We start from the raw sequence: 22,566 nt of genomic DNA on the forward strand, positions 1-22,566 counted from the left end.
AAGTCTTTTTAAGAGGATCCTAAATGATTGATGGCATAAAGAAGGCTTTCAGGCCGGGCATCTTAATTAATTGCAAAACTGGAGCCCGCCCAATAAATTAATTCAAGTCAGGCGGTCCGCTACGGGCCATAACAGGCTTTGAGCTACTTCGGGTACAGACAGACTCAGGCGGATACAGACAGACCGAGTAATTTCGGGTATTATTTACACCCCTACCACCCTCCACTTTTGGGAAATTATTAACTTATTTTACTTCCTTCGTGAATGAGATCGGAAAATAAAGAAGAGAAAAGGTGAACAGATACAAACTTACGGAAATGTGGATTGCTTTTTAATACACGGCTGAATGAATATATCATTTCCTTACACACTGTTTTTCTTTTTTTTAACAGGAAAAAAGATACATTAAGAACTTAAACTTAGATCTCCAGACTCTTGAGAGAAGACTCGATCCGTTAACTAGCCTAACTTCTATTTGAGAGTCAGATTCCTGACCAACTGGACTAATCCCTGGTGATTTTCTCACACGCAGTAATTCCACACATTTCCGTGCTTGATTAAAAATGCTAACAATCGGGGCGTATTTCCAAAATTCAGAAAATGTGAAGTGGGTGGTAATGGCATACTCTAAAATGCATTTAGATGGACATATTTCTAATTTCCCCTTTTAGGAGATTAAATTTAATTTTAAAAAATAAAAATAAAAATAAAGTTAATAACCAAAAAAAAAAGAAGCTAGACAACTAAACCATTGTGAGACTTAGTACCCATCCCAATATCCACACAGTTTTCCGATGTAATATGGCGGTTGGTAAATGGTTGTTATTTGATGACCTTGAGTTTCTAAACAACAACCTTAAAATGCCGACGAACTGGACCGTGACCATACGCACATGCATTTGCAAAACTGATCATAGTGGAGGTACAGGTGTTTGTTCGCTCATTGGACAAGCAAATTACTTCAGTGTGCTTTGTTAAGCTGAATATCATATACTGACTGGCAAAACAAAAATCCAAAACCTGCAACCCTACCTACGCAGCAAGTGATTTGTTTTCCAATATTTTTGGTATAAGTCGGTGAGTAACTTAGATTCTTAGACCGACGTACATTGTTGATCTTCTTTTTCAAAAGAAAAACAATAAGGCTATTTATTTGTTTAACACAATTGGTTGGTTGTTATAAGGAGACTTTGAGGTCGTCAAACTTTAAGAATCTTTTTATATTATTACATTTTAATGAGACAACACAACTCATATTAGACCACTTCATTGGACTCTCTAAAACTCAGAAGATCGAAAGATCAACAAAATCCTTGGGTTTGTTTCACACTACATAATAATCATGGTGGTGAGTGTAAAACTTCTCCAGCTCTCTTTTAACTGCATGTTGTTATGAAATTATAGATTGCGGATTATATGATCAACTTTTGTTTCAGACTCATCTCAGTCTTTTTTTTTTTACTGTTCTCTCATCATTTCGTTCGTTCAATTTATTTTTTACTTTTTTTTTGGGTATAAAGCTGTTAATTTGGCCATTGATGAAAAATCTCTTATGTATTATGTGAGCTTGTTGTGTCCTTGACTCATTTTTAAAATCATCTGAGTGTGAAATTTCGTCTTGAGGGTTGTCTGGGAATTATTACCTTCATGTGCTAGTGTTATTGTGCTTATGGTTTGTTCCTCATTTATGTTTTTAATGGTTTATCTGAAATTTAATTATGAAATTCTTTTTTTTTTTTTGGACAGAGGATTTGTACTCTATGTGACGGTGCCTTGAAAGTTGGAGATGGTAATGCCATTTTCTCTGCAGAATGCTCACATTCCTTTCATTTCAATTGCATTGCTTCATACGTGAAGTATGGAAACCGCATTTGTCCAACTTGTGCTGCTAAATGGAAGGATATTCCTTTCACTAGCCCTCCAAATCCAACCAGTGGACAGGCGACATTTCAACTCAACTGGCCATCTCAACTCAATTCCACACCAGCACCACCATGGCCTTGTATTCCTTTGCTAAGAAAATCTACATCAAAATTCCCATCTTCTGAGCCATCATCTGTCTTCAATGACGATGATCCCTTAATAAACCAATACCGTGTTTCTTCTAATGATATTTCGATCATCAGGTTCATAGATATCAATACACACACTGAATTTCCAGCTGTTCAGCGATCATTTTCGCAAGAAAACTTCCATATACTGATCAATCTCAAAGCTCATGTTACCGATATAAATCAAGTTCATAGTCGCATGTCCCAAACTGGTCTTCTCAGTGTAGTTGTGCAAGATTTGCGAGTACATGTTCACTCGCTTGACCCTTGTCTTTTTCTTAGTCAACTAAAAGCAGGGTGTTATTCCACTTATTTGACAGATGATTACCAAACAGGATCTGTTGACATCGGAGATTTGTATGCGGATGAAGAGAGGGATTTTCTTGTTCTAGTTAACATTCCAGTTGTAGCAGGTGGAAATTCCGATGATCAGATGGAGTTTGTTAGTGTTTGGTGCGACTACAAAGATCCTTTCACCAAAGCATCTATTACTACTGAAGCTATAGAAGTAGAACTTCAGAGACCCGAAATCGTTAATGAAGAAGATATGGTTGTATCTATAGAAGTTGATAGGCAGAAGAATCGGTTTCGGGTTGCTCATGCAATGAGTAATTCGCGTGCTGCTGCTGAGAGAGGGGATATGCTCACTGCGTGGTCTATAATTGATGATTGTAGGATGCGGATATCAGAAACTGCATCTATGCATGCTGGTGACAAATTTTCTGTTGATTTAGATTTAGAGCTCCAAGAGGCACGATCAAGGATGGGAAACAGGAAATCATATGAGTCAACGGGAAGGGATATCTACTTTCAGGACTAAGTTCACATGCGAGGCAAAAGGCTACAGCTCGAGGAGATTCTACTGTGAGTTCAAGCTACCAGACGCCTTCCATGAGTCATATGGTTAATCGGTCTCGTACATCTCTTTGAAAATTCCTCCTACGAACAATGTACACCGAAAACGGTTTAAAAATAAAAAGCTTTGGATTAGTTGAAACAACATTCATAAATAAGGATAAGATGTGGGCAGCCAGGGGTGGAATAAATACAATATATTAATGATGAGACGTCCGTGCGGAAAGAAAATGCACAATTTCTTTTTGGACGGCAAGGACTCAAACCAGAATGGCAAATGCAAGGTATCTTACAAAGCAAAAAGTGAGCAGTAGAGTAGAGTGTCCAGAGACATTGAACTATAACAAATTAACATCATAGATAATATTCACACTTTTACCTTTTGCTTCTCAGTTGTAGTGATAGGTTTTAAGATCAAACTAGAATTTTACTTGATCAAAGAATACATAAATCAAAATTTACAATTCTAAATAAAAAATGAAAAAAAAAAAGAAAATCTTTGCCATGGGAACAAAAAGTCTAAATGAACCCTCTAAAAAGCTACCTAAAAACATCTCTCTCCTACAATTTCTAGGTCTTATGCCACTCGGCTGTAACCCACCACTCTCTGGTAATACTAATTTACTTCTCTTTTGGATGTACAGTTTTTAAATGTTTTTTTTTTTTTTTTTTTTCTTTTTGACGGTCCATGTAAACGACAGAAGAAAAATACACAAGATTGTATTTTGGGGGTGTTATTGGTTTGACTTCTTAAACTCAACCTTGTGGCCTGTGGGTGCATTGCCTGCCTGTAGTACTAGAAGCCGAGGGTACATGAGATTTAAACAGGTGTGTTGGTGTTGGGTCACATTGATGTGAAAGTCGTCAGACTTATCCATAAGGTGATGTAATGTTTCTAGCGCCAGCTGCACACACCACTTTAATCGCCTGTTGACGCCAAAAGTCGTGATTCCACTGCAATTGGTTATCATCCGGTGTCTTTACAGGTGGGTTTCATATACAGTACGACAGTACTTTTAAGGCTAAGTTGTACGGCTTGTTAATCTAGCGGCTAGATTAACAGTCCACGATAGGACAACTTTTTAAGATATGGCAGTGCTAATCTAACAACTAGATTAACAATCCACGTCAGCATCAGTGTTGTTTGGTTAAGCACAACCAATCTCAGCCGTCAGATCAAAATATAATTCTAAATGCGCTAAACCATTCAGCGAAAAAGATGATTTTTTTGGCGCCGTAACTATCTCGCTGTTAGTTCAAGTGCGAGCAAATGCTATGCAAGAGGAGTGTTAACAAATAGATAACATTTTTTCGTTTTTTGAACCGCAACACTTTTTAGTTAATCTAGCAGCTCAATCTAGCTCATACAACTTAGCCTGAATAGGATATATACATGTTATAAACCCTATGGAGTAAATCGGTATAACCGAAAGCATAGCTCACTTCACTTAAAACTCGAAACTGTTTTGCAATTCCAATTACTCAGTAATTTAGATCGAAAAAAGAAAATACTTGTAACAGGTAAGTTACAAGTAAATTTTACATAAAGATTAAAATATAAATTCGTTTTCTTTTTTTTTTACACAGGTAAGTCCACACGTTTGCGTGTTGGACCGATTAACAACACTAAAATGGAAATGCTAACCATCAGGGCATATTTCCAAAATTGCAAGAGTGTAGTGGGTGGCAAATGGCATACCCTAAAACTGCAATGAAAAATAGACATATTTCTAATTTCCCTCATTAGGAAATTCAATTTAATTTCTAGAAAGGAAAAGCGAAATTTAATAACAAAAGGACAAAGACTGAAACCACTAAACCACTGAGACTTATTACCCATCCTAGTATCCCACGGTATTCCGAGGTGAGGTGGCAGTTGATACCAAAAGTCATGGCTCCACAAAAAAAATTGGTTGTTATTTAATGACCTTCAGTTTTCTAAACAACAACCTAGACCATGTCCAAGTAAATGCTGCAAATCCTTGAAATAAAATACACTATCTAGAAAATTGGTTGGTTGTTACAAGGGAGACTATGAGGTGTCAAATATTAAGGGTCTTTTTTATATTTACATTTTAAAGAGAAAATACAACTCAAGAAGTTATCTTTCATCAGAGAGATGAAACCTTACTTATATAAAGACCACTTCATTGGACTCTCCAAAATTCAGAAGATCAAAAGAAATCCTTGGTATTTTTTTCATTCCACGAGTTTGCTAATTGGTGTTGATCAACTTCTTCTTTTCAGTGTTCTTGGGTTTGTTTCAGACTACATAAACATAATCATGGTGGTGAGTATATAATTTTTAATTACATGCTGTAATCACTTGTATATTGACTTGATCGAGGTCTAACTTATGGGTTGTATGAACATTGATTCATTTCATTTGCCTTATCTTATTTTTCTCTCTAATGTCTTCTCAAAATCTCTTTTAATTGCATGCTGGTATCAGTTTTATGAAACTATGGATTTTGAATGATATAACCATCAGTCAACTCATCTTAGTGATTTTGTTTTTTGACTATTCTCTTTGATACCCTGTTATCATTTTGTTGATTTAATTTTGTGAATTTTTTTTGTTTAAAAACTGCTAATTTGGCCGTTGATGAAGAATCACTATGTAAGCCTGTTGGTCCATGACTCATGAGTATGAAATTTGGTCTTGAGGGTTGTCATTGTGCTATGAAAAATCTAACAAAATCGTTCAATTACGTAAAATCGGAAGATTTACTAATTGTGTTTCTGAGTTTGTTAGTCTTTTGCTAACTTATTGATTGTTCTTCATTTAAGTTTTTTATGGTTAATCTGAGTTCATTTTCTTCTTTTTTTGGCAGATGGTTTGTATTCTATGTGATGGTGCCTTGAAAGTTGGAGTTGGTAATGCCATTTTCTCTGCAGAATGCTCACATTCCTTTCATTTCAACTGCATTGCTTCTTATGTGAAGTATGGAAACCGCATTTGCCCAACTTGTGATGCTAAATGGAAGGATATTCCTTTCACTGGCCCTCCAAATCCTACCGTTGGACAGGCAACAATTGTCCCATCTCAACTTAATTCCACACCACGGCAACGTTTTCCTCTGCGGACAAAATTCCTATCTTCTGAGCCATCTGTCTTCAGTGACGATGATCCCTTAGACATGCACTCCAGTTTAGCCTCTAATGACATTTCTATCGTCAGGTTCATAGATATCAATACACACACTGAATTCCCAGCTATCCAGCGATCAATTTCGCAAGAAAAATTCCATATACTGATCAATCTCAAAGCTCATGTTACTGATAAAAATCAAGTTCATAGTCATATGTCCCAAACTTCTCGTGCACCAATTGACCTCGTCACGGTTCTCGATATAAGTGGTAGCATGAAAGGTACAAAAATTCAGTTGTTAAAGCGAGCCATGGGGTTTGTGATAGACAACCTTGGTCCTTCTGACAGATTGTCTGTAATTAGCTTCTCATCTAATGCCCGTCGCCTCTTCCCCCTTCTACTCATGACTGGTTCTGGTAAGCAACATGCACTACAAGCTGTGAATTCTTTGGTTGCTGATGGTGAGACAGTCATTGTTGGAGGACTAAAGAAGGGCGCAAAGGTCATTGAAGATCGGAAATACAAAAATCCAGTTTGTAGTATCATGCTATTATCAGATGGGCAAGACTCGTTCTCGAAAAGAATCAACCTTAAAGACATTTCAAGGTTGCAAATTCCAGTTCATACATTTGGATTTGGTGCAGATCATGACCCCAACATGTTGCACTCGATTGCGGAGGGTTCTAAGGGAACTTTTTCTTTTATTGAAGCTGAGGGATTAATACAAGATGCATTTGCTCAGTGTATCGGTGGTCTCCTCAGTGTAGTTGTGCAAGATTTGCAAGTACATGTCCACTCGCTTGACCCTTGTGTTTGTCTTAGTCAACTAAAAGCAGGGAGTTATTCCGCCTACCTGACAGGTGATAACCAAACAGGATCTGTCGACATTGGGGATATGTATGCAGATGAAGAGAGGGATTTTCTCGTTCTGGTTAACATTCCAGTTGTAACTAATGGAAATTCCAATGACCAGATGAAGTTGGTTAGTGTGTGGTGTGATTACAAAGATCCTTTTACTAAAGAATCTGTTACTACTGAAGCTGTTGAAGTGAAACTTCAGAGACCCGAAATGGTTAATGAAGATATGGTTGTTTCTATAGAGGTTGATAGGCAGAAGAACAGGTTGCAGGTTGCCGAGGCATTGAGTAAATCACGTGCTGCTGCTGAGAGAGGTGATCTGGCCACCGCGATGTCTATAATTGATAGTTGTAGGATGCAGATGTCAGACACTGCCTCTATGCATGCTGGTGACAGATTTTCTCATGAATTAGATTTAGAGCTCCAAGAGGTGAGATCGAGGATGGAAACCAGGAAAATTTATGAGTCAACAGGAAGGGGATTTCTACTTTCCGGAATGATTTCGCATTCGAGGCAACTGGCTACAGCTCGAGGAGATTCTATTGAGAGTAGTTCAAGCTTCAGTCAGGCTTACCAGACAACTTCCATGAGCAACATGGTTCTTCTATCTCGTCAGTCTCTTCGAGATGTCCCTCCTCCCAACAGTTCAGACCAACAATAATAGTTCAACAATAAACTGCTTTACGTTGCAATTTTCTTTAGTTTTACAGATTTTACTTCTCTGGATGGATCCATTAGTGGGATTCTTATTTTATGGAACGCTTATTTCAAAATGGAACCGTTATTTTTTCTTTTTAAGTTCTGAAAATTTATTAATGTGCAAGGATTGAAGTGTTTTAGAGTAAAAGAGTTTACCTTCTTTTTTATTTTATTTGTTTACTGTGAAATTTGGTTCAGATATACCTCAAGATCAGTGAGCTTACTCCTGGCATAAATTTTCAGTGAGCTGAATCCAACGTACTGATTATTAAGCTAATGAATTACAATCAGCAATCAAAGAAAATGCAGTGCTATAACATGTGGATCATTTTTCATTTTTCTGAAAAATATAGCGAACTTTTCATTTTTCACTAGCTCTGAAGTCTGAATCTGAACAATTTGTACACATATCAGCTGAGTGGAAAAGATAAATTCCCTCAGTACACTACTACTGTTTCAGTAAACAGTTGGAACCGAAAGCTGTAAACCGATCTTGCAGAAATATCTGTACAAGGGTATTCTGTACGTCAAACTCCCCAGAATAATCAAATACGTGTTGGGTCCTTGCAGAAACTGAGTCTCCCATTTTCTCTCAGAATCTTCCACTTTGGGTCATGCGCCGTTGCATGACAATGATCCACTGGGGCTGACCAAAATTTACAAGGAGCAATTGAATCGCAAACGTAACAGTAGCACTGCAACAAACATATAAGTATGCCTGGTTAGATGAATCTTATCTTCTCTCCAAAATTTACAAAGTGCACTCCAGAGAGTTTCAAAAAGTAAAATTATCTTTTAATAAAAGGATTTTCGGTGTTGGTTAAATCGATGAAGTATTCAAATGGCACATCAATGTACAACAGTTAATTAAGCCAGGAGTTAGACGAAATGTTACAATCTTAATTATTGAATTTAGAACTGACTACACCAACATGAATGTATATATAGACAGAGATTATATTCCAAGTAACCCGTGAAGTATTACGACTGATAACTTAGAAACATCCAGCCATATGCAAACAAACATCGATTTCTTGATACATTTTACTCAAGCAGGTGAAATCTTCCAAGAGCACAAGCTTTAGTACAAGAAAGATCTCCTTATTCATCTAGTGATTTATGTAAACCTAACAACAGTCAACAGATAACAATAAGACATGTTGCTAATGGCAGTGTTCCATGTGCAGCCCCAGAACTCTGAAAATGGTCCCTCTAGACAATTTTGATTTTTACACTATTTAACTTTTCATGATATGAAGTAGTATCATGGGCCATGGCCTTGGTGTTTACTTCACTGGTTGAGCCCTAATAATGGTTAACTCAAGATCAGCTTTAATAAACCTAGCATTAAACATTTTCATCAAGTTAAACTACTTCTGCTGTTCTGCATCTAATTCTTCAACAAAGCGCAGCCCAAACATCAGACCATCTAGAAACTAGAGGATCCTAGCAAGTTGCCACTCAAGTAAAACTCTCTTTCAGAAAAATGCTTAACAAGATCAAACAATTCTTTGAGAGTATGCACACACATTTGTCCACATTTCCTACAACTAACATCGTAAAAGATACCCTATTTCAATTTGTTAACTAGTTTTTTCCTTTTTACCATCTAGCATACGGAATTGATAGTGCTAGTGGTTTAACCACACTCTTGGGGTTTTATCCAAATATCTAAAGCATTGCCGGTGCTAGTAATTTGTAATCTACTTCATCATTACTGACGGTATGTGACATACCATGCCGATGAAGGATTCCTAGTTCATTAGCACTGCACATATTGCAAAATAAACAATTCAAGTGTAAAACACATCTAATACTCAAAAGGACATCAGACAGTAAACACAAGTATTGATTAGTAATATGAACACGAAAAGAGATTAAAGCAATTTTACTTTGCAGTTAAACAAGTAAACATAACAGCCTCTTAGATACATTGAAGTCGTGTGCTTAGAACCCTCATATATCAAACTTAATACCTGCTTACAGTAGCTACTGTGTGGTGTCTTGTTGAATGGGAACTTCACACAAAGATGTCTAGAATGCGGATAATCTCTGCAAGCAACCTTCAACAGGAAAATAAATCATATTAGCGAAATTAGGGATGCAACGCCTCTAACTACTCAAAGTAAATCAATTTTCCAGTTCAAATTACCACATTTTTGGTTACATCAAGAAAACTTATACAGCACATAAACCCTAAATTAAACCCTGAAAACCGATTCTTCGACAAGAAACTTAGATTCTTTCTTGTATATATGAAAGGGGTTTCTTCAGTTAATCGGATTCTTGAATAAAAAAAAAAGGGGTTTTCCAATTTGCCCTAAAAATCTAAAATTTCACTAAAATCAAAACAAATAAACAAAAATTAGGGTTTTGTTCTACTCTATAAACTTACCTGGCCAATTTCAGCCACAACAGTAAGATCTTCATCCTCAGATTCCTTAGCGTCGTTGATAGAGAGTTTATCTATAGATTCAAAAGGATTGAAGTCCAAAATCAAACAATCATCATCGATTACTCTTTGTTTTCTCTTATTTTCGTCTTTCATAGCAGAATTTATCGACCTATATGGTACAACAGGACTTTCATCTTCTTCATCAGATGAAGAACAAATATCTATAACCTCAATCCCATTTATTTTCTTCGCCATTTTATCTTTTAATTAAAATTTTTTATTGGGTTTCCTCTCTTTTTTCTTGATCAAGTACGGTTGCTGAAGTAACGTTTGGGAGTTTCTATATACAGAGGTGAGAGAGGAGTAAGCCGACCGTTGTAAACTTATTGGTTCGTTCTCGGAACCAGGTGGGAACTCGCCAACTTGGGAGTCCTGCAGCAAGCTATCCCTCAGTCTCGTGTGCATAGCTTTTTCTTTTCTACGTCAAAAATTTATTAAAGCAAAAAAAAAAAAAAAAAAGTTCATAGAAGGTTTCATGAAAAGGGAAAGTTTAGTGTAAAAATTGGAAAAACGAAAGGGATACTTTGTTTCCGTTTAAACAGTTACGGATACCGAACATGTGTAAAGTGAAAAAACACACGGATTTCCCTTCTCTACAAGAAGGATCCTATCTGATCCACTTCTAAGTGTGGAGGGATATCGCTAGTTTAAAGAAATATGGGAGATCATAGTAATTACATTTCGCTACAAATAGGGGATAGCTAGCGAAATGGCACACCATAATGCTTGGCCTTAGTAAGATACCAAAAACTCTTAATAAAATATGTCAGTCATTCAACAGTTTAAATCAAATCTGGACGAAACTTTCACTATAACCCTTAGCAAATAAACGGGCTAGTTTTGCTAAGATGTCTACAGGAGAATTAGTTTCTCTAAAAATATGTTCATAAGAAACTGACAAAAATTTTGCACATGCCGAGGCCTATCACGACAAACTGTCAGAAATAAAGAATTGCACCACAACTGCTAAATCAGATCTAACACGGATTCTTACAGTAGTCCACCTCAATGCCCATTCCATCCCATTAATAATCAGATAAATATCGGCCAAATTAATTACGGATACTAAGGCCAACGCTAATAACACCTAAAACCATACAACATCTGTCTCTTCATATGACACCGGTACCAGCTGGGCCAGGATTATCACGCCCCATACCATCATAGCAGATTAGTATCTCATTCGAAGATGGAGCATACCAAAGAACCTCTACAGAATTGGTGAATTTAGTTCTTTTATGGGAAACTTTGAAATACCTTAAAACACGCCATGCATATGACCACGCATTCGAGTTGAGCAATCATGCACAAGCTGGTAGATGCGAGATTGAAAGTGCACCTATTTGTAATCTTCAAAACAAATTGTGTTCCTTACCTTCTATAATTCGTACCTTATGACCAAGTTTACCACAAGCCAAAGGTCTTTGATCATGCGGCTCTTACCTTTTGCACCCTTATAAGAAGTCACCAGATCGATGTCTGGCTCAATCTAGAGAGTATGAGAAATCCAAGCTCAAACTCTCCTCGTAAAACCACACTGCAAATAATGTGGTCCAACATCTATTTACCCGATTAATCTGGAGTTGATTAAGTCTTGAGTTGCGCAACAGTCTTTAGCCATAATCTATCTTTTGATACCAATATGCCTTTAACAAATAAACCTATATGATTTCCATTTAAATCAAATATCAAGGTGAGGAAATATGTTTGCAATAGACAAAGCTAGCAAACCTCACAAATCCAGACCTTACTAAAAACACTGGGGTACCAAAATACACCACCAATTTTTTCATAAGCAATCTGTATGGACAAACTCAATACAACACCGAGAGTAGAAACTCAATCAAAGAAAGTGTCTAGAGTTATATCTCCATCTTTCTCTTGTTGCTAGAACGTTTACAAAATTGAACCCGTGAACCTAACTAGAAAGAGAGTTCTTAGACGGTACCAAATACCAATTTCCAAGGATCAATTCAGTCTTATATATCTAACAAACAAGGTTGGACCTAGCTACTTTGATTGATCAACGCACAATCTGTGATATTTCAATTATAAAGATAAACATTATAATGCGAAAAAAGAAATAACACAGACACCAGAAATTTTGTTAACGAGGAAACCGCAAATGCAGAGAAACACCCGGGACCTAGTCCAGATTGAACACCAAACTGTATTAAGACGCTACATCCACTAGCCTACTACAAATTAATTTTTGTCTAGAATGTAGTTGAGCCCAAACTCAGTCTCCCACTGATTCAGGTACAGTCGCGCTCTTACACCTCTTGAATCCTAGTAGGACTCTGCGCAGATGATTCCCTTAGACGGTCTCACACCAACTAAGAGTTGCTTCAACCCAATTGAAGACTTTAAACTAAATCTTCCTCCCACAGATTAAGCTTATTCCTGATTTATGATCTAAATGGATGATCAGATCAAACGAAATATCCAGGTGATGAAAATCGATAGAAACTTGACAAAAGTATGGTTATCCTCAAAATCCGAACTTATGCAACCCGACGTGCGGCCTAGATTATTTTTCACCTCACAAGTATAAAACTTGCATAATCAACAAACACTACGGGAAAAATAGTAATCTACAACTGTAGATTGACAACTCGTCATTTTAAAGTCGTAAAAGATAGCATGTTTTACAACTTTTTCCAATGAAAAAGTTGTCAAAGTAAAAACCGTCAAACTCGTAGGACCAAAGAGGTCCAAAGAGTAGTGACGAGAATGAAAAACCACAACATTTTGTGTGAAAAGGGTTGCAGAGAGAAGTGACCACCTTTAGACTTTACAACTCATATCTTAAAGGTAGTGAATAAATGTATAACAACACGCATAAGGGTTGTTGAAGATAAAAAAAAAAGGTTGTTGAAGATAAAAAAAAATTGATTTTGAAAAATGTTCTTGTAAAGATTTGAACCCAGGCATACCGGGTGTTCGCACAAGTCATCAACCATCCTTCCGGCTTCACAATATTGGTAGATTTGTGTTTTTTTTTTTTCTGATCAATATTCACAACCTTTACAAGGGTTGTAAAATGATAATTTGACTTTGAAAAAAAAATGAGGCTAGGGTGAATCGAACCTGCACCTCCTCTGTCTAAGACTTGGATTTCAACCACCCTTCCACATTTACATGTCTGCTTATATTTTACGTTTACTTTTATAAAAAAGTGATAAGGAAAATAAATAAATGGACGATTATGATGTAAATGGATGGTTATGATGGGAGATGGAAAAGATAAGAAGAAAAGGATAAATAGACCTTCTACAACCACCCTAAGAGTCGTCGTAGAGGTATAAAAACTTCGGCTAAATTTTTCTCACTTCTGCTAAATTTTATTCACTTATGCAAAACAATTCCCACTTCTGCTAAATTTTTCTCACTTCTGCTAAATTTTATTCACTTATGCAAAAAAATCCCCACTTATGCTAAATATTTCTCACTTCTGCTAAATTTTATTCACTTCTGCAAAAACTTCTCACTTCTGCTAAATTTTTCAACCTTGTACTAAATATTTTGTCATCGCTATTGACAACCTTTATAAGAGTTTTCGTAGAGGTATAAACACTTCTGCTAAATTTTTCTCACTTCTGCTAAATTTTATTCAACTTCTGCTAAATTTTTCTCACTTCTGCAAAAAAAAATTGTCATCACTATTCACAACCTTTATAAGAATTGTCGTATAGGTATAAACACTTCTGCTAAATTCTTCTCACTTCTGCTAAATTTTATTCACTTCTGCAAAAAATTCCCCCTTGAAAAGGGTTTGCTTAAGGTTTCAGAGAATATTTCGAAGGAATCTTACCAGTAAATGGATGGATTCATCGTTCTTACGAAGTTTCCGACTTATATAGTCTACTTCCGGTCAGGTTTCGAGCTCGGAGCCAAGTTATGCATACAATATGCTAGAATAGGGTTTAATTAAGGTTTCAGAGAATATTCCGAAGGAATCTTACTTGTAAATGGATGGATTCATCGTTCTTACCAAGTTTCCGACTTATAGTAGTCCGCTCCTGGCCAGGTTTCGATCTTGGAGCCAGTTTCTTTCTCGAAGTAGACAAATTTGTATGTGTTTAAGGTTTCTGAGAATATTCTCATGGAATCTTACCCGTAAATGGTTGGATTCGTCGTCTTTGCAAACTTTCAGAATTATAGTAGTCTGCTCATGGCCAAGTTTCGACCACGAAGCCAGTTTCTTTCTCGAAGTTGACGAATTGTGTGTGTTTAAAGTTTATGAGAATATTCCCATGGAATCTTACCCGTAAATGGTTGTATTCATCGTCTTTGCAAACTCTCAGACTTATACTAGTCCGCTCCTGGCTAGGTTTCGATCTTGGAGACAGGGTTTGCATACAATATGCCAGAATAGGGTTTGTTTAATGTTTCGGGAAATATTCCAAAGTAATCTTACCTGTAAATGGATGGATTCATCGTTCTTACGAAATTTCCGACTTATGGTAGTCCACTGACGGCCAAGTTTCGATCTCGGAGCCAGGGTTTGCATACAATATGCTAGAATAAGGTTTGTTTAATGTTTCGGGAAATATTCCAAAGGAATCTTACATGTAAATGGATGAATTCGTCGTTCTTACGAAGTTTCCGACTTATAGTAGTCCACTCACGGCCAGGTTTCGATCTCGGAGCAAGGGTTCGAATACAATATGCCAGAATAGCTAAGGTTTGTTTAAGGTTTCATAGAATATTCCAAAGGAACCTTACCTGTAAATGGATGGATTCATCGTTCTTACGAAATTTCCGACTTATAGTAGTCCACTGACGGCCAAGTTTCGATCTCGGAGCCACGATATGCATACAATATGCCAGAATAGGGTTTGTTTAAGGTTTCAGGGAATATTCCGAAGTAATCTTACCTGTAAATGGATGGATTTATCGTTCTTCTGAAGTTTCCGACTTATAACAGTTCTATTATCAGGTCCGTAGATATCAAAACACACACTGAATTCCCAGCTGTTCCGCGGTCAGTTTCGCAAGAAAACTTTCATGTACTCGTCAATCTCAAATCTAATATGACTGATGAGATAGATCAAGTTAATGATGATGTAACTTGTCATGCACCAATTGACCTCGTCACGGTTCTTGATATAAGTGGTAGCATGACTGGTACAAAAATTCAGTTGTTAAAACGAGCCATGAGGTTTGTGATCGACAACCTTGGCCCTTCTGACAGATTATCTGTAATTAGCTTCTCTCATGATGCACGCCGCCTCTTCCCCCTTCTCCTCATGACTGATTCTGGTAAAAAACGTGCACTAGAAGCTGTGAATTCTTTGGCTGCTAGTGGTGGGACAAACATCGTAGAAGGACTCAAGAAGGGCACAAAGGTTATTGAAAATCGAAGACACAAAAATCCTGTTTGTAGTATCATGCTGCTATCTGACGGGCAGGACAATTACACAAAGACAATCAACCTCAAAGAAACTTCAAGGTTGCAAATTCCAGTTCATACATTTGGATTTGGCGCAGACCATGACCCCATCATGTTGCATTCAATTGCAGAGAGTTCGAAGGGAACTTTTTCTTTTATCGAAGCCGAAGGAATAATACAAGATGCATTTGCTCAACGTATTGGTGGTCTCCTTAGCGTAGCTGTGCAAGACTTGCAAGTACACATCCAATCGCTTGACCCTCATCTTTGTATTAGACAACTAAAAGCAGGGAGTTATTCCACTTCTTTGACAGGCGAGAACCAACAAGGATCTGTCGACTTTGGGGATATGCATGCAGATGAAGAGAGGGATTTTCTCGTGCTGGTTAACATTCCAGTTGTAACTGATGGGAATTCCAACGATCAGATGAAGTTGGTTAGTGTGTGGTGTGATTATAAAAATCCTTTTACCAAAGAATCTGTCACTACCGAAGCTATACAAGTGAAACTTCAAAGACCCGAAATCGTTAATGAAGATATGGTTGTTTCTATAGATGTTGATAGGCAGAAGATCAGGTTGCGGGATGCTGAGAGAGGTGATCTGCGCTCCGCATTGTCCATAATTGAAAATTTTAGGATGCAGAATTCACAAACTGCCTCTGCGCACGCTGGTGACAAATTTTCTGCTGATTTAGATTTAGAGCTTCAAGAGGTTGAATCGAGGATGGAAAGCCAGGAAATATATGATTCAGCAGGCAGGGGATATCTACTTTCAGGAATAAGCGCACATTCGGGACAAATGGCTGCAACTCGAGGAGGTTATACTGGCAGAATGTATCAGACAGATCGTATGCGTAGAATGGTTGAGAGATCTCGTGCTACGACACGCAAAAGATAGTTGAACAAAAATGAGCTTTACATAACGATTTCCTTGGTTTTACTTCTCTGGATACATTACTGTGATTCTTATTATGTGGAGTGCTACTTTATGAATACAACCGGTTTTTGTTATTCTTTTTCTTCTGGTCCAATCTGAATAAGAAAATTTGTTAAATTTGAATAAGGATTGAAGTGTTTTATTGTAAAGAGTTTGCCCAATCTGAATAAGAAAATGGTCACATCTAATATCCTCAGTTGAAGTGGTGATCCACCACCATTTCTGTATACCAGCTGACTTCAAGAAAGAAGTCAGCCGTCCAAATCAATTTACAGGCCTCTAAACCAAAAACAATGTTGTATCACCGACTATTTTCTTCTCTTTATCCCATCCGTTGCAAATACAATATATTAATGATTACTCCGTGTGGAAAGTTCGAAATTTCTTTTTGGTCGGCTTGCAAAATTACTAGTCTCTAATAAGTTTACAAAACTACAACCAATTCATTGCACTCTTCAAAACTCAAAGACTTAAGAAAGACTTGCTAGTATTTATCATTCCGCACAAGATTGTTTGCAGAAGTGTTAATTGCTGTGTTGGTGGTGATTTCGTTGCTCATTCTCTGTTTGGGTTTTTTCAGACTACTTAATTATTCATGGTGGTGAGTATATATATATAACTTCTCAAAATCTCTTTTAGTTGCAACTCACTGGCTAATCAATTTGTCTTTTTCATTCAATTTTCTTGCATTTATGTTTTAAATTACAATCAGTATATCATTATATGACTTTGCTAGATGATCAGTTTTTAGTGCTACCGCATATATCTGTAAATTTGTCCATTGATGAAAAATCTCTATGTTATTTTATAAAAGTGTAAGAGCCTCCTTGTTGGTTCTTCTTTTTTTCTTTTCTTTAAATCGGTCGACTATCAAAGCCTAGAGGATTCATTCTCCAAGGTTATATCTGTAACCATGCAAGATTTACTAATTGTGTTCTTAATTATTTGTTCTTCATGTAATAGTCAACTTGAAAACGATTATGAGTGTTTTTATGATTTTGTTTGACAGAGGGTTTGTACTTTATGTAATGGTGCCATGATATTTGGAGATGGTAATGCCATATTTTCCATATTCTCAATGGAAGGATATTCCTTGCACTGGCCCTGCTTCAAATCCAACTGGTGGACTCACACCAGCCATATTACGGCCACGTATTCCTTTACGAACGATTTACAATCGGGTTTCATCACAAATCCCATCTTCTGAGCCACTTGTCTTCAATGATCCTTTAGATTTCCCAAGCTTTTCCTCTAATAATATTTCTATTATCAGGTCCATAGATATCAAAACACACACTGAATTACCAGCAGTCCCGCTGTCAGTTTCGCAAGAAAACTTCCATATACTCGTCAATCTCAAATCTAATGTCACTGACATTGATCAAGTTGGTAGTGATATAACTTGTCGTGCACCAATTGACCTCGTGACGGTTCTTGATATAAGTGGCAGCATGACAGGTACAAAAATTCAGCTGTTAAAGAGAGCCATGGGGTTTGTGATAGACAACCTTGGCCCTTCTGACAGATTATCTGTTATTACCTTCTCATATGATGCCCGCCGCCTCTTCCCCCTTCTACTGATGACTGACTCTGGCAGACAACATGCACTACAAGCAGTGAATTCTTTGGTTGCTGGTGGTGGTACAAACATCGTAGAAGGACTCAAGAAGGGCACCAAGGTTATTGAAGACCGAGGATACAAAAATCCTGTTTATAGTATCATGCTATTATCTGACGGGCAGGACTCGTACACGAAGACAATCAACCTTAAAGAAATTTCAAGGTTGCAAATTCCAGTTCATACATTTGGATTTGGTGCAGACCATGACCCTATCATGTTGCACTCAATTGCAGAGGATTCAAAGGGAACTTTTTCTTTTATTGAAGCTGAGGGATTAATACAAGATGCATTTGCTCAATGTATTGGTGGTCTCCTGAGTGTAGTTGTGCAAGACTTGCAAATACACATTCAGTCGCTTGACCCTTATATTTGTATCAGTGAAGTAAAAGCAGGGAGTTATTCCACATACTTGACAGGTGACAACCAAACAGGATCCGTGGACATTGGGGATTTGTATGCAGACGAAGAGAGGGATTTTCTGGTGCTGGTTGACATTCCAGTTGTAACCGAAGCGAATTTCAACAATCAGATGAAGTTGGTTAGTGTGTGGTGTGATTACAAAGATCCTTTTACTAAAGAATCTGTCACTACTGAAGCTGTAGAAGTGAAACTTCAGAGACCCGAAATGGTTAATGAAGATATGGTTGTTTCTATTGAGGTTGATAGGCAGAAGAATCGATTGCAGGCAGCTCAGGCAATGAGCAATTCGCGTGCTGCTGCTGAGAGAGGTGATCTCCCTACCGCATGGTCTATAATTCATGGTTTTAGATTGCAGATATCAGAAACTGCCTCTGTGCATGCGGGTGACAAATTTTCCGTTGATTTAGATTTAGAGCTTCAAGAGGTAAGATCGAGGATGAAAAGCAAGAAAATATATGAATCAACAGGAAGGGGATATCTACTCTCAGGAATGAGTTCACATTCGAGGCAAATGGCTACAACTCGAGGAGATTCCACTGAAAGTACTTACCAGACAGCTTCTATGAGTAAAATGGTTCACCGATCTCGTGCATCTCTTCCAAAATCACTTGCACATAACTCACCTATAATGGCATCTTACGCTGGCGGAGGTGGGGGCACTGCTGGTGATGGTTCTAAGGCTTTCAAAATTTCTTCATCAAGTAGTCTCAATATTCAAAGAGGTGATATTACAAAGTGGTCTATCAATGGTACCTCTGATGCCATTGTAAATGCAGCTAATGAACGGATGCTTGGAGGCGGGGGAGTTGATGGAGCTATACATAGAGCTGCAGGACCGGAACTACGAGCAGCGTGTTATACCATTGCAGAGGTTTGTCCTGAAATTCGCTGCCCAAAAGGAGAAGCGAGAATTACTCCAGCATTTAAGTTGCCTGTTTCGCATGTTATTCACACTGTTGGTCCTATTTATGCTGCTGACGATCACCCGGAAGTTACTCTAAGAAATGCATACAGAAACTGCTTAAAGCTCGCAAAAGAGAACGGGATAGAGTATATCGCTTTTCCTGCCATATCCTGTGGTCTTCATGGTTATCCCTGTGACGAAGCTGCAGCAACTGCAATATCTACTGTAATGGAATCAGATGGTGACTTCAAAGAGGTGCATTTTATTCTATTCGAGGATGATGTTTTCGATGCTTGGTTGGAGAACACAAAAGGATTGCTTTAGTCATCCGCCCTGCCCAAACTGAATAAGCCATCGTATGTTAGAGGCATGTAGTTAGTTGTCTTCGCAGCTTAGCTAGCTGTTTTTTCCGATCTGAATATGAAAAGGGTCCATCTCATATCCACAAAACAGCTCAAAGTAGTGGTTAAAGAGATGATCCACCACATTTTCTCTACCAGCCGACTCCAAGTGATGCAGGGCATACTACAATTCCAGAAGATTCCGCTTAGAGGTTTGGCTTTCATGGTTTCCTAGTTTCAGTCTTTCTTATTTTTAGGATTCTTTTAGATTTCCTTTTAGTTTTCTGTTTCCTAGTTTAGTTATTCTTCAAGCCTATATAAAGGCTAGATTAAGTCTTGTAAGATCTATCTATTACTCAATTAAATTATTAAACACAAAACTTATCTTTCTCTTCTTGCTTGAATTCTCTTCTCTTCTTGCTTATAGCAATCTAGTATTGCTTTCTTTTACCTTGTTCCACATTAGTTGGTATCACCCGCTTAGTTTTAGGTTTTTCATCCTATCACTTGATCATTTACTTCGATTCCGCAACACCTTTTCATTCCTTTTAAGTACACAAAAAAAAAAAAAAATGACTGCTCAACCAGTTACTCTAGCAGCAATCGAAGCTCTCATCAAATCTCATACCGAGATTTTGGCAAAAAACATTACTGAAACTCTTGAGAAGTCCATGGAGGAAAAATTAGGGTTAAGAGATAACAAGCTTGAAGCAATGCAGAATCAGCTTTTCAAGGTTGCAAAACACATAAATATAGATTTGGATACGCCTGAGCTTGTAGACTTAGAAGACAAAACTAAAAACGATACACTTCAGTTTTTACAGAATGATGAAGTACCTAAAGATGTATTGCGTACTTTAAACATTAAGAAACCGTATGAAGGGTTCATAGGTCATTCAAAGAAGAAGCTAGTTTCTCCTACACTCGACAATGATGATGAAGATGAACGTGAGAACGATCTAGAGAAGAATTGGATTGAAGAACGACGTTTAAAAACTGGTCACAACCCTAACAGTTCTTTACCCGAATATAAGCTAAAAGATGATATTCCCAACTTCTCTGGAAATTTTCGTATTGAAGAACTAACTGATTGGTTCTTTGAGGTAGAAGCTTTTTTTGAATTTATGGAAGTCCCTGAAGATTCTAAGGTCAAACTTGTGACTTACAAGCTCAAAGGAGGAGCTGCAGCCTGGTGGGATAAGATCTGTGATGATCGTAGAAACGCTAACAAACCGAAAATACGTACTTGGACACGTATGAAACATTTGATCAGGGATAAGTTCTTACCTAGAGACTTTATGCAGCAACTTTTCATCAAATTGCAGAACATTCAGCAGGGGGCACGCATTGTTGAAGAATATGTGTTCGATTTTTATAATTTGGTGGCACGAAATCAACTCAAAGAATCTGAAGAACAGTTAGTTGCAAGATTCATTGAGGGGCTGAATAGATTAATACAAAATGGTATGACTCATTCAGTTTTTACTATGGTCGAAGCTGTGCAGCAAGCTATTAAGATAGAAAATCGCCTTTCGTTTTCTAGGATTATCCATCCAGACAAGGGCGTTATCAAAATAATTCCAGGGGTACCAATTCATCTCAAAACTTTTCTCCAGATACTGTTTTGACTATTCCCAGGCCTCCTTATGATGATGTTAGCCATTCACATCGACAACCTAGCCATATTGTGCCTTATACTCCACCTCTGGCTACACCTATCTTAGCCAATCCAGTTGATCTTCAGCCGGGTCAGCAGTCTCACTCTCTGCAACCAACTCCTCCTACTACAGGGAATCGGTTTCATAACAGGCAACAACAATTTCCACCGCAACAGAGAACTACTAAATACTTATGCAAAATTTCGTGGAGATAAGTGCAATAAATGCCAGCAATCGGGGCACACGTCTAGTGATTGTCGGAAATTCAATGCTTTGATTGGTGAACCTCAGTTCATTAATGAAGTCACTGGTGCGCTTAATGAGTTCGAAGATGAAGACTCACCTGGTGATGACGAAGTTTGTTGGGATGATTCGTCCATTATTTCTTACTCAACAATGCAAGTCTCAGAGACACAGTATTTTAAATCCAGATGTTATATTGGGGGTAAAATCTGCAAGATGATAATTGATAGTGGCAGTGTGGATAATTATATTGCTGATCACGTAGTTAAGAAGCTTGAACTACCAGTAACTTCTCATCCAGAACCTTACACTGTAGGATGGGTTAATGCCTCTAGCACACAGAAGATTACTCTTCAGTGTTATGTGTCATTCTCTTTTGAGGGTTATGAAGACACAGTTCTATGTGATGTCATTAATATGACGGCAACCCATCTTCTTCTTGGCAGACCTTGGCAATACGATCTTCACGCGGTTCACAATGGATTCGAGAATACTTACACTTTTGTTCATAATGGGAAAACCAAGGTTCTTAGTCCATCCAATTCCACTTCAAACTCTTGTGCGCAGACTGATGCTGTCGTAGCCACTGTTATTCGTTCTTTGCACCCACAACATTCTTTACATTCCCATGAAGATTCTAAGCCTATGATTGAGTTGCCTGCAAAGGTGAAGCCCTTATTATTTCAATATAATGTTTTATTTCCAGATGAACTACCAACTGCATTACCTCCTTTACGGAATATTCAACACTGCATCGATTTTATTCCTGGAGCCTCTTTACCAAACCAAGCACACTATCGCTTGAGTCCTGCTGAGCATGAGATATTACAGGGACAGGTAAATGATTTGCTTACAAAGGGTTTGATACGACCTAGCAACAGTCCTTGTGCCAGTCCTGCCTTCTTGGTTAGTAAAAAAGACAATGGATGGAGGATGTGTATCGATTGCAGAGCATTAAATCGCATCACCATTCCTTATAGATTTCCGATCCCGCGTATTGATGATATGATTGATTTACTGTCGGGCTCTATTATTTTT

The 22,566-nt window shown here is 37.6% G+C and overlaps 5 protein-coding genes across 5 annotated transcripts; 4 read left to right on the forward strand and 1 right to left on the reverse strand.

The window, feature by feature from the left end:
• Positions 1-1,250: 1,250 nt before the first annotated feature.
• LOC113353645 (E3 ubiquitin-protein ligase WAV3-like) lies at positions 1,251-3,048 on the forward strand. Its single transcript, XM_026597180.1, has 2 exons — positions 1,251-1,348; positions 1,747-3,048. The coding sequence occupies exons 1-2, from the start codon at positions 1,343-1,345 to the stop codon at positions 2,869-2,871; spliced, it is 1,131 nt and encodes a 376-aa protein (XP_026452965.1). The 5' UTR covers positions 1,251-1,342; the 3' UTR covers positions 2,872-3,048.
• A 1,960-nt stretch (positions 3,049-5,008) lies between these two features.
• Positions 5,009-7,726, forward strand: LOC113348246 (E3 ubiquitin-protein ligase WAV3-like). The gene is made up of 2 exons (XM_026591950.1): positions 5,009-5,196; positions 5,741-7,726. The coding sequence occupies exons 1-2, from the start codon at positions 5,026-5,028 to the stop codon at positions 7,514-7,516; spliced, it is 1,947 nt and encodes a 648-aa protein (XP_026447735.1). The 5' UTR covers positions 5,009-5,025; the 3' UTR covers positions 7,517-7,726.
• A 58-nt stretch (positions 7,727-7,784) lies between these two features.
• Positions 7,785-10,370, reverse strand: LOC113348247. Its single transcript, XM_026591951.1, has 3 exons — positions 9,950-10,370; positions 9,531-9,617; positions 7,785-8,249 (listed from the first exon to the last, which is right to left on the reverse strand). The coding sequence occupies exons 1-3, from the start codon at positions 10,202-10,204 to the stop codon at positions 8,100-8,102; spliced, it is 492 nt and encodes a 163-aa protein (XP_026447736.1). The 5' UTR covers positions 10,205-10,370; the 3' UTR covers positions 7,785-8,099.
• A 4,675-nt stretch (positions 10,371-15,045) lies between these two features.
• Positions 15,046-16,302, forward strand: LOC113351519 (E3 ubiquitin-protein ligase WAV3-like). Its single transcript, XM_026595486.1, has one exon. The coding sequence runs from the start codon at positions 15,046-15,048 to the stop codon at positions 16,300-16,302; it is 1,257 nt and encodes a 418-aa protein (XP_026451271.1).
• A 554-nt stretch (positions 16,303-16,856) lies between these two features.
• LOC113351520 (E3 ubiquitin-protein ligase WAVH1-like) lies at positions 16,857-19,610 on the forward strand. Its single transcript, XM_026595487.1, has 2 exons — positions 16,857-16,942; positions 17,351-19,610. The coding sequence occupies exon 2, from the start codon at positions 17,391-17,393 to the stop codon at positions 19,608-19,610; it is 2,220 nt and encodes a 739-aa protein (XP_026451272.1). The 5' UTR covers positions 16,857-16,942; positions 17,351-17,390.
• The last annotated feature ends 2,956 nt before the right edge of the window (positions 19,611-22,566 follow it).

This window comes from Papaver somniferum, chromosome 2, assembly GCF_003573695.1.
Source record: "Papaver somniferum cultivar HN1 chromosome 2, ASM357369v1, whole genome shotgun sequence".
NCBI lineage: Eukaryota > Viridiplantae > Streptophyta > Magnoliopsida > Ranunculales > Papaveraceae > Papaver > Papaver somniferum.

Bases quoted from the DNA above. Each gene is read 5' to 3' on its own strand.
- LOC113351520 (XM_026595487.1), top strand. From the start codon at position 17,391: ATGGTAATGCCATATTTTCCATATTCTCAATGGAAGGATATTCCTTGC.
- LOC113348246 (XM_026591950.1), top strand. From the start codon at position 5,026: ATGAAACCTTACTTATATAAAGACCACTTCATTGGACTCTCCAAAATT. The intron at 5,197-5,740 runs GTGAGTATATAA...TTTTTTTGGCAG, and splicing joins ACATAAACATAATCATGGTG to ATGGTTTGTATTCTATGTGA.
- LOC113348247 (XM_026591951.1), bottom strand. From the start codon at position 10,204: ATGGCGAAGAAAATAAATGGGATTGAGGTTATAGATATTTGTTCTTCA. The intron at 9,618-9,949 runs GTAAGTTTATAG...TTCCTGTTGAAG, and splicing joins TTGTGGCTGAAATTGGCCAG to GTTGCTTGCAGAGATTATCC. The intron at 8,250-9,530 runs GTATTAAGTTTG...TGTTTGTTGCAG, and splicing joins ACAGTAGCTACTGTAAGCAG to TGCTACTGTTACGTTTGCGA.
- LOC113351519 (XM_026595486.1), top strand. From the start codon at position 15,046: ATGACTGATGAGATAGATCAAGTTAATGATGATGTAACTTGTCATGCA.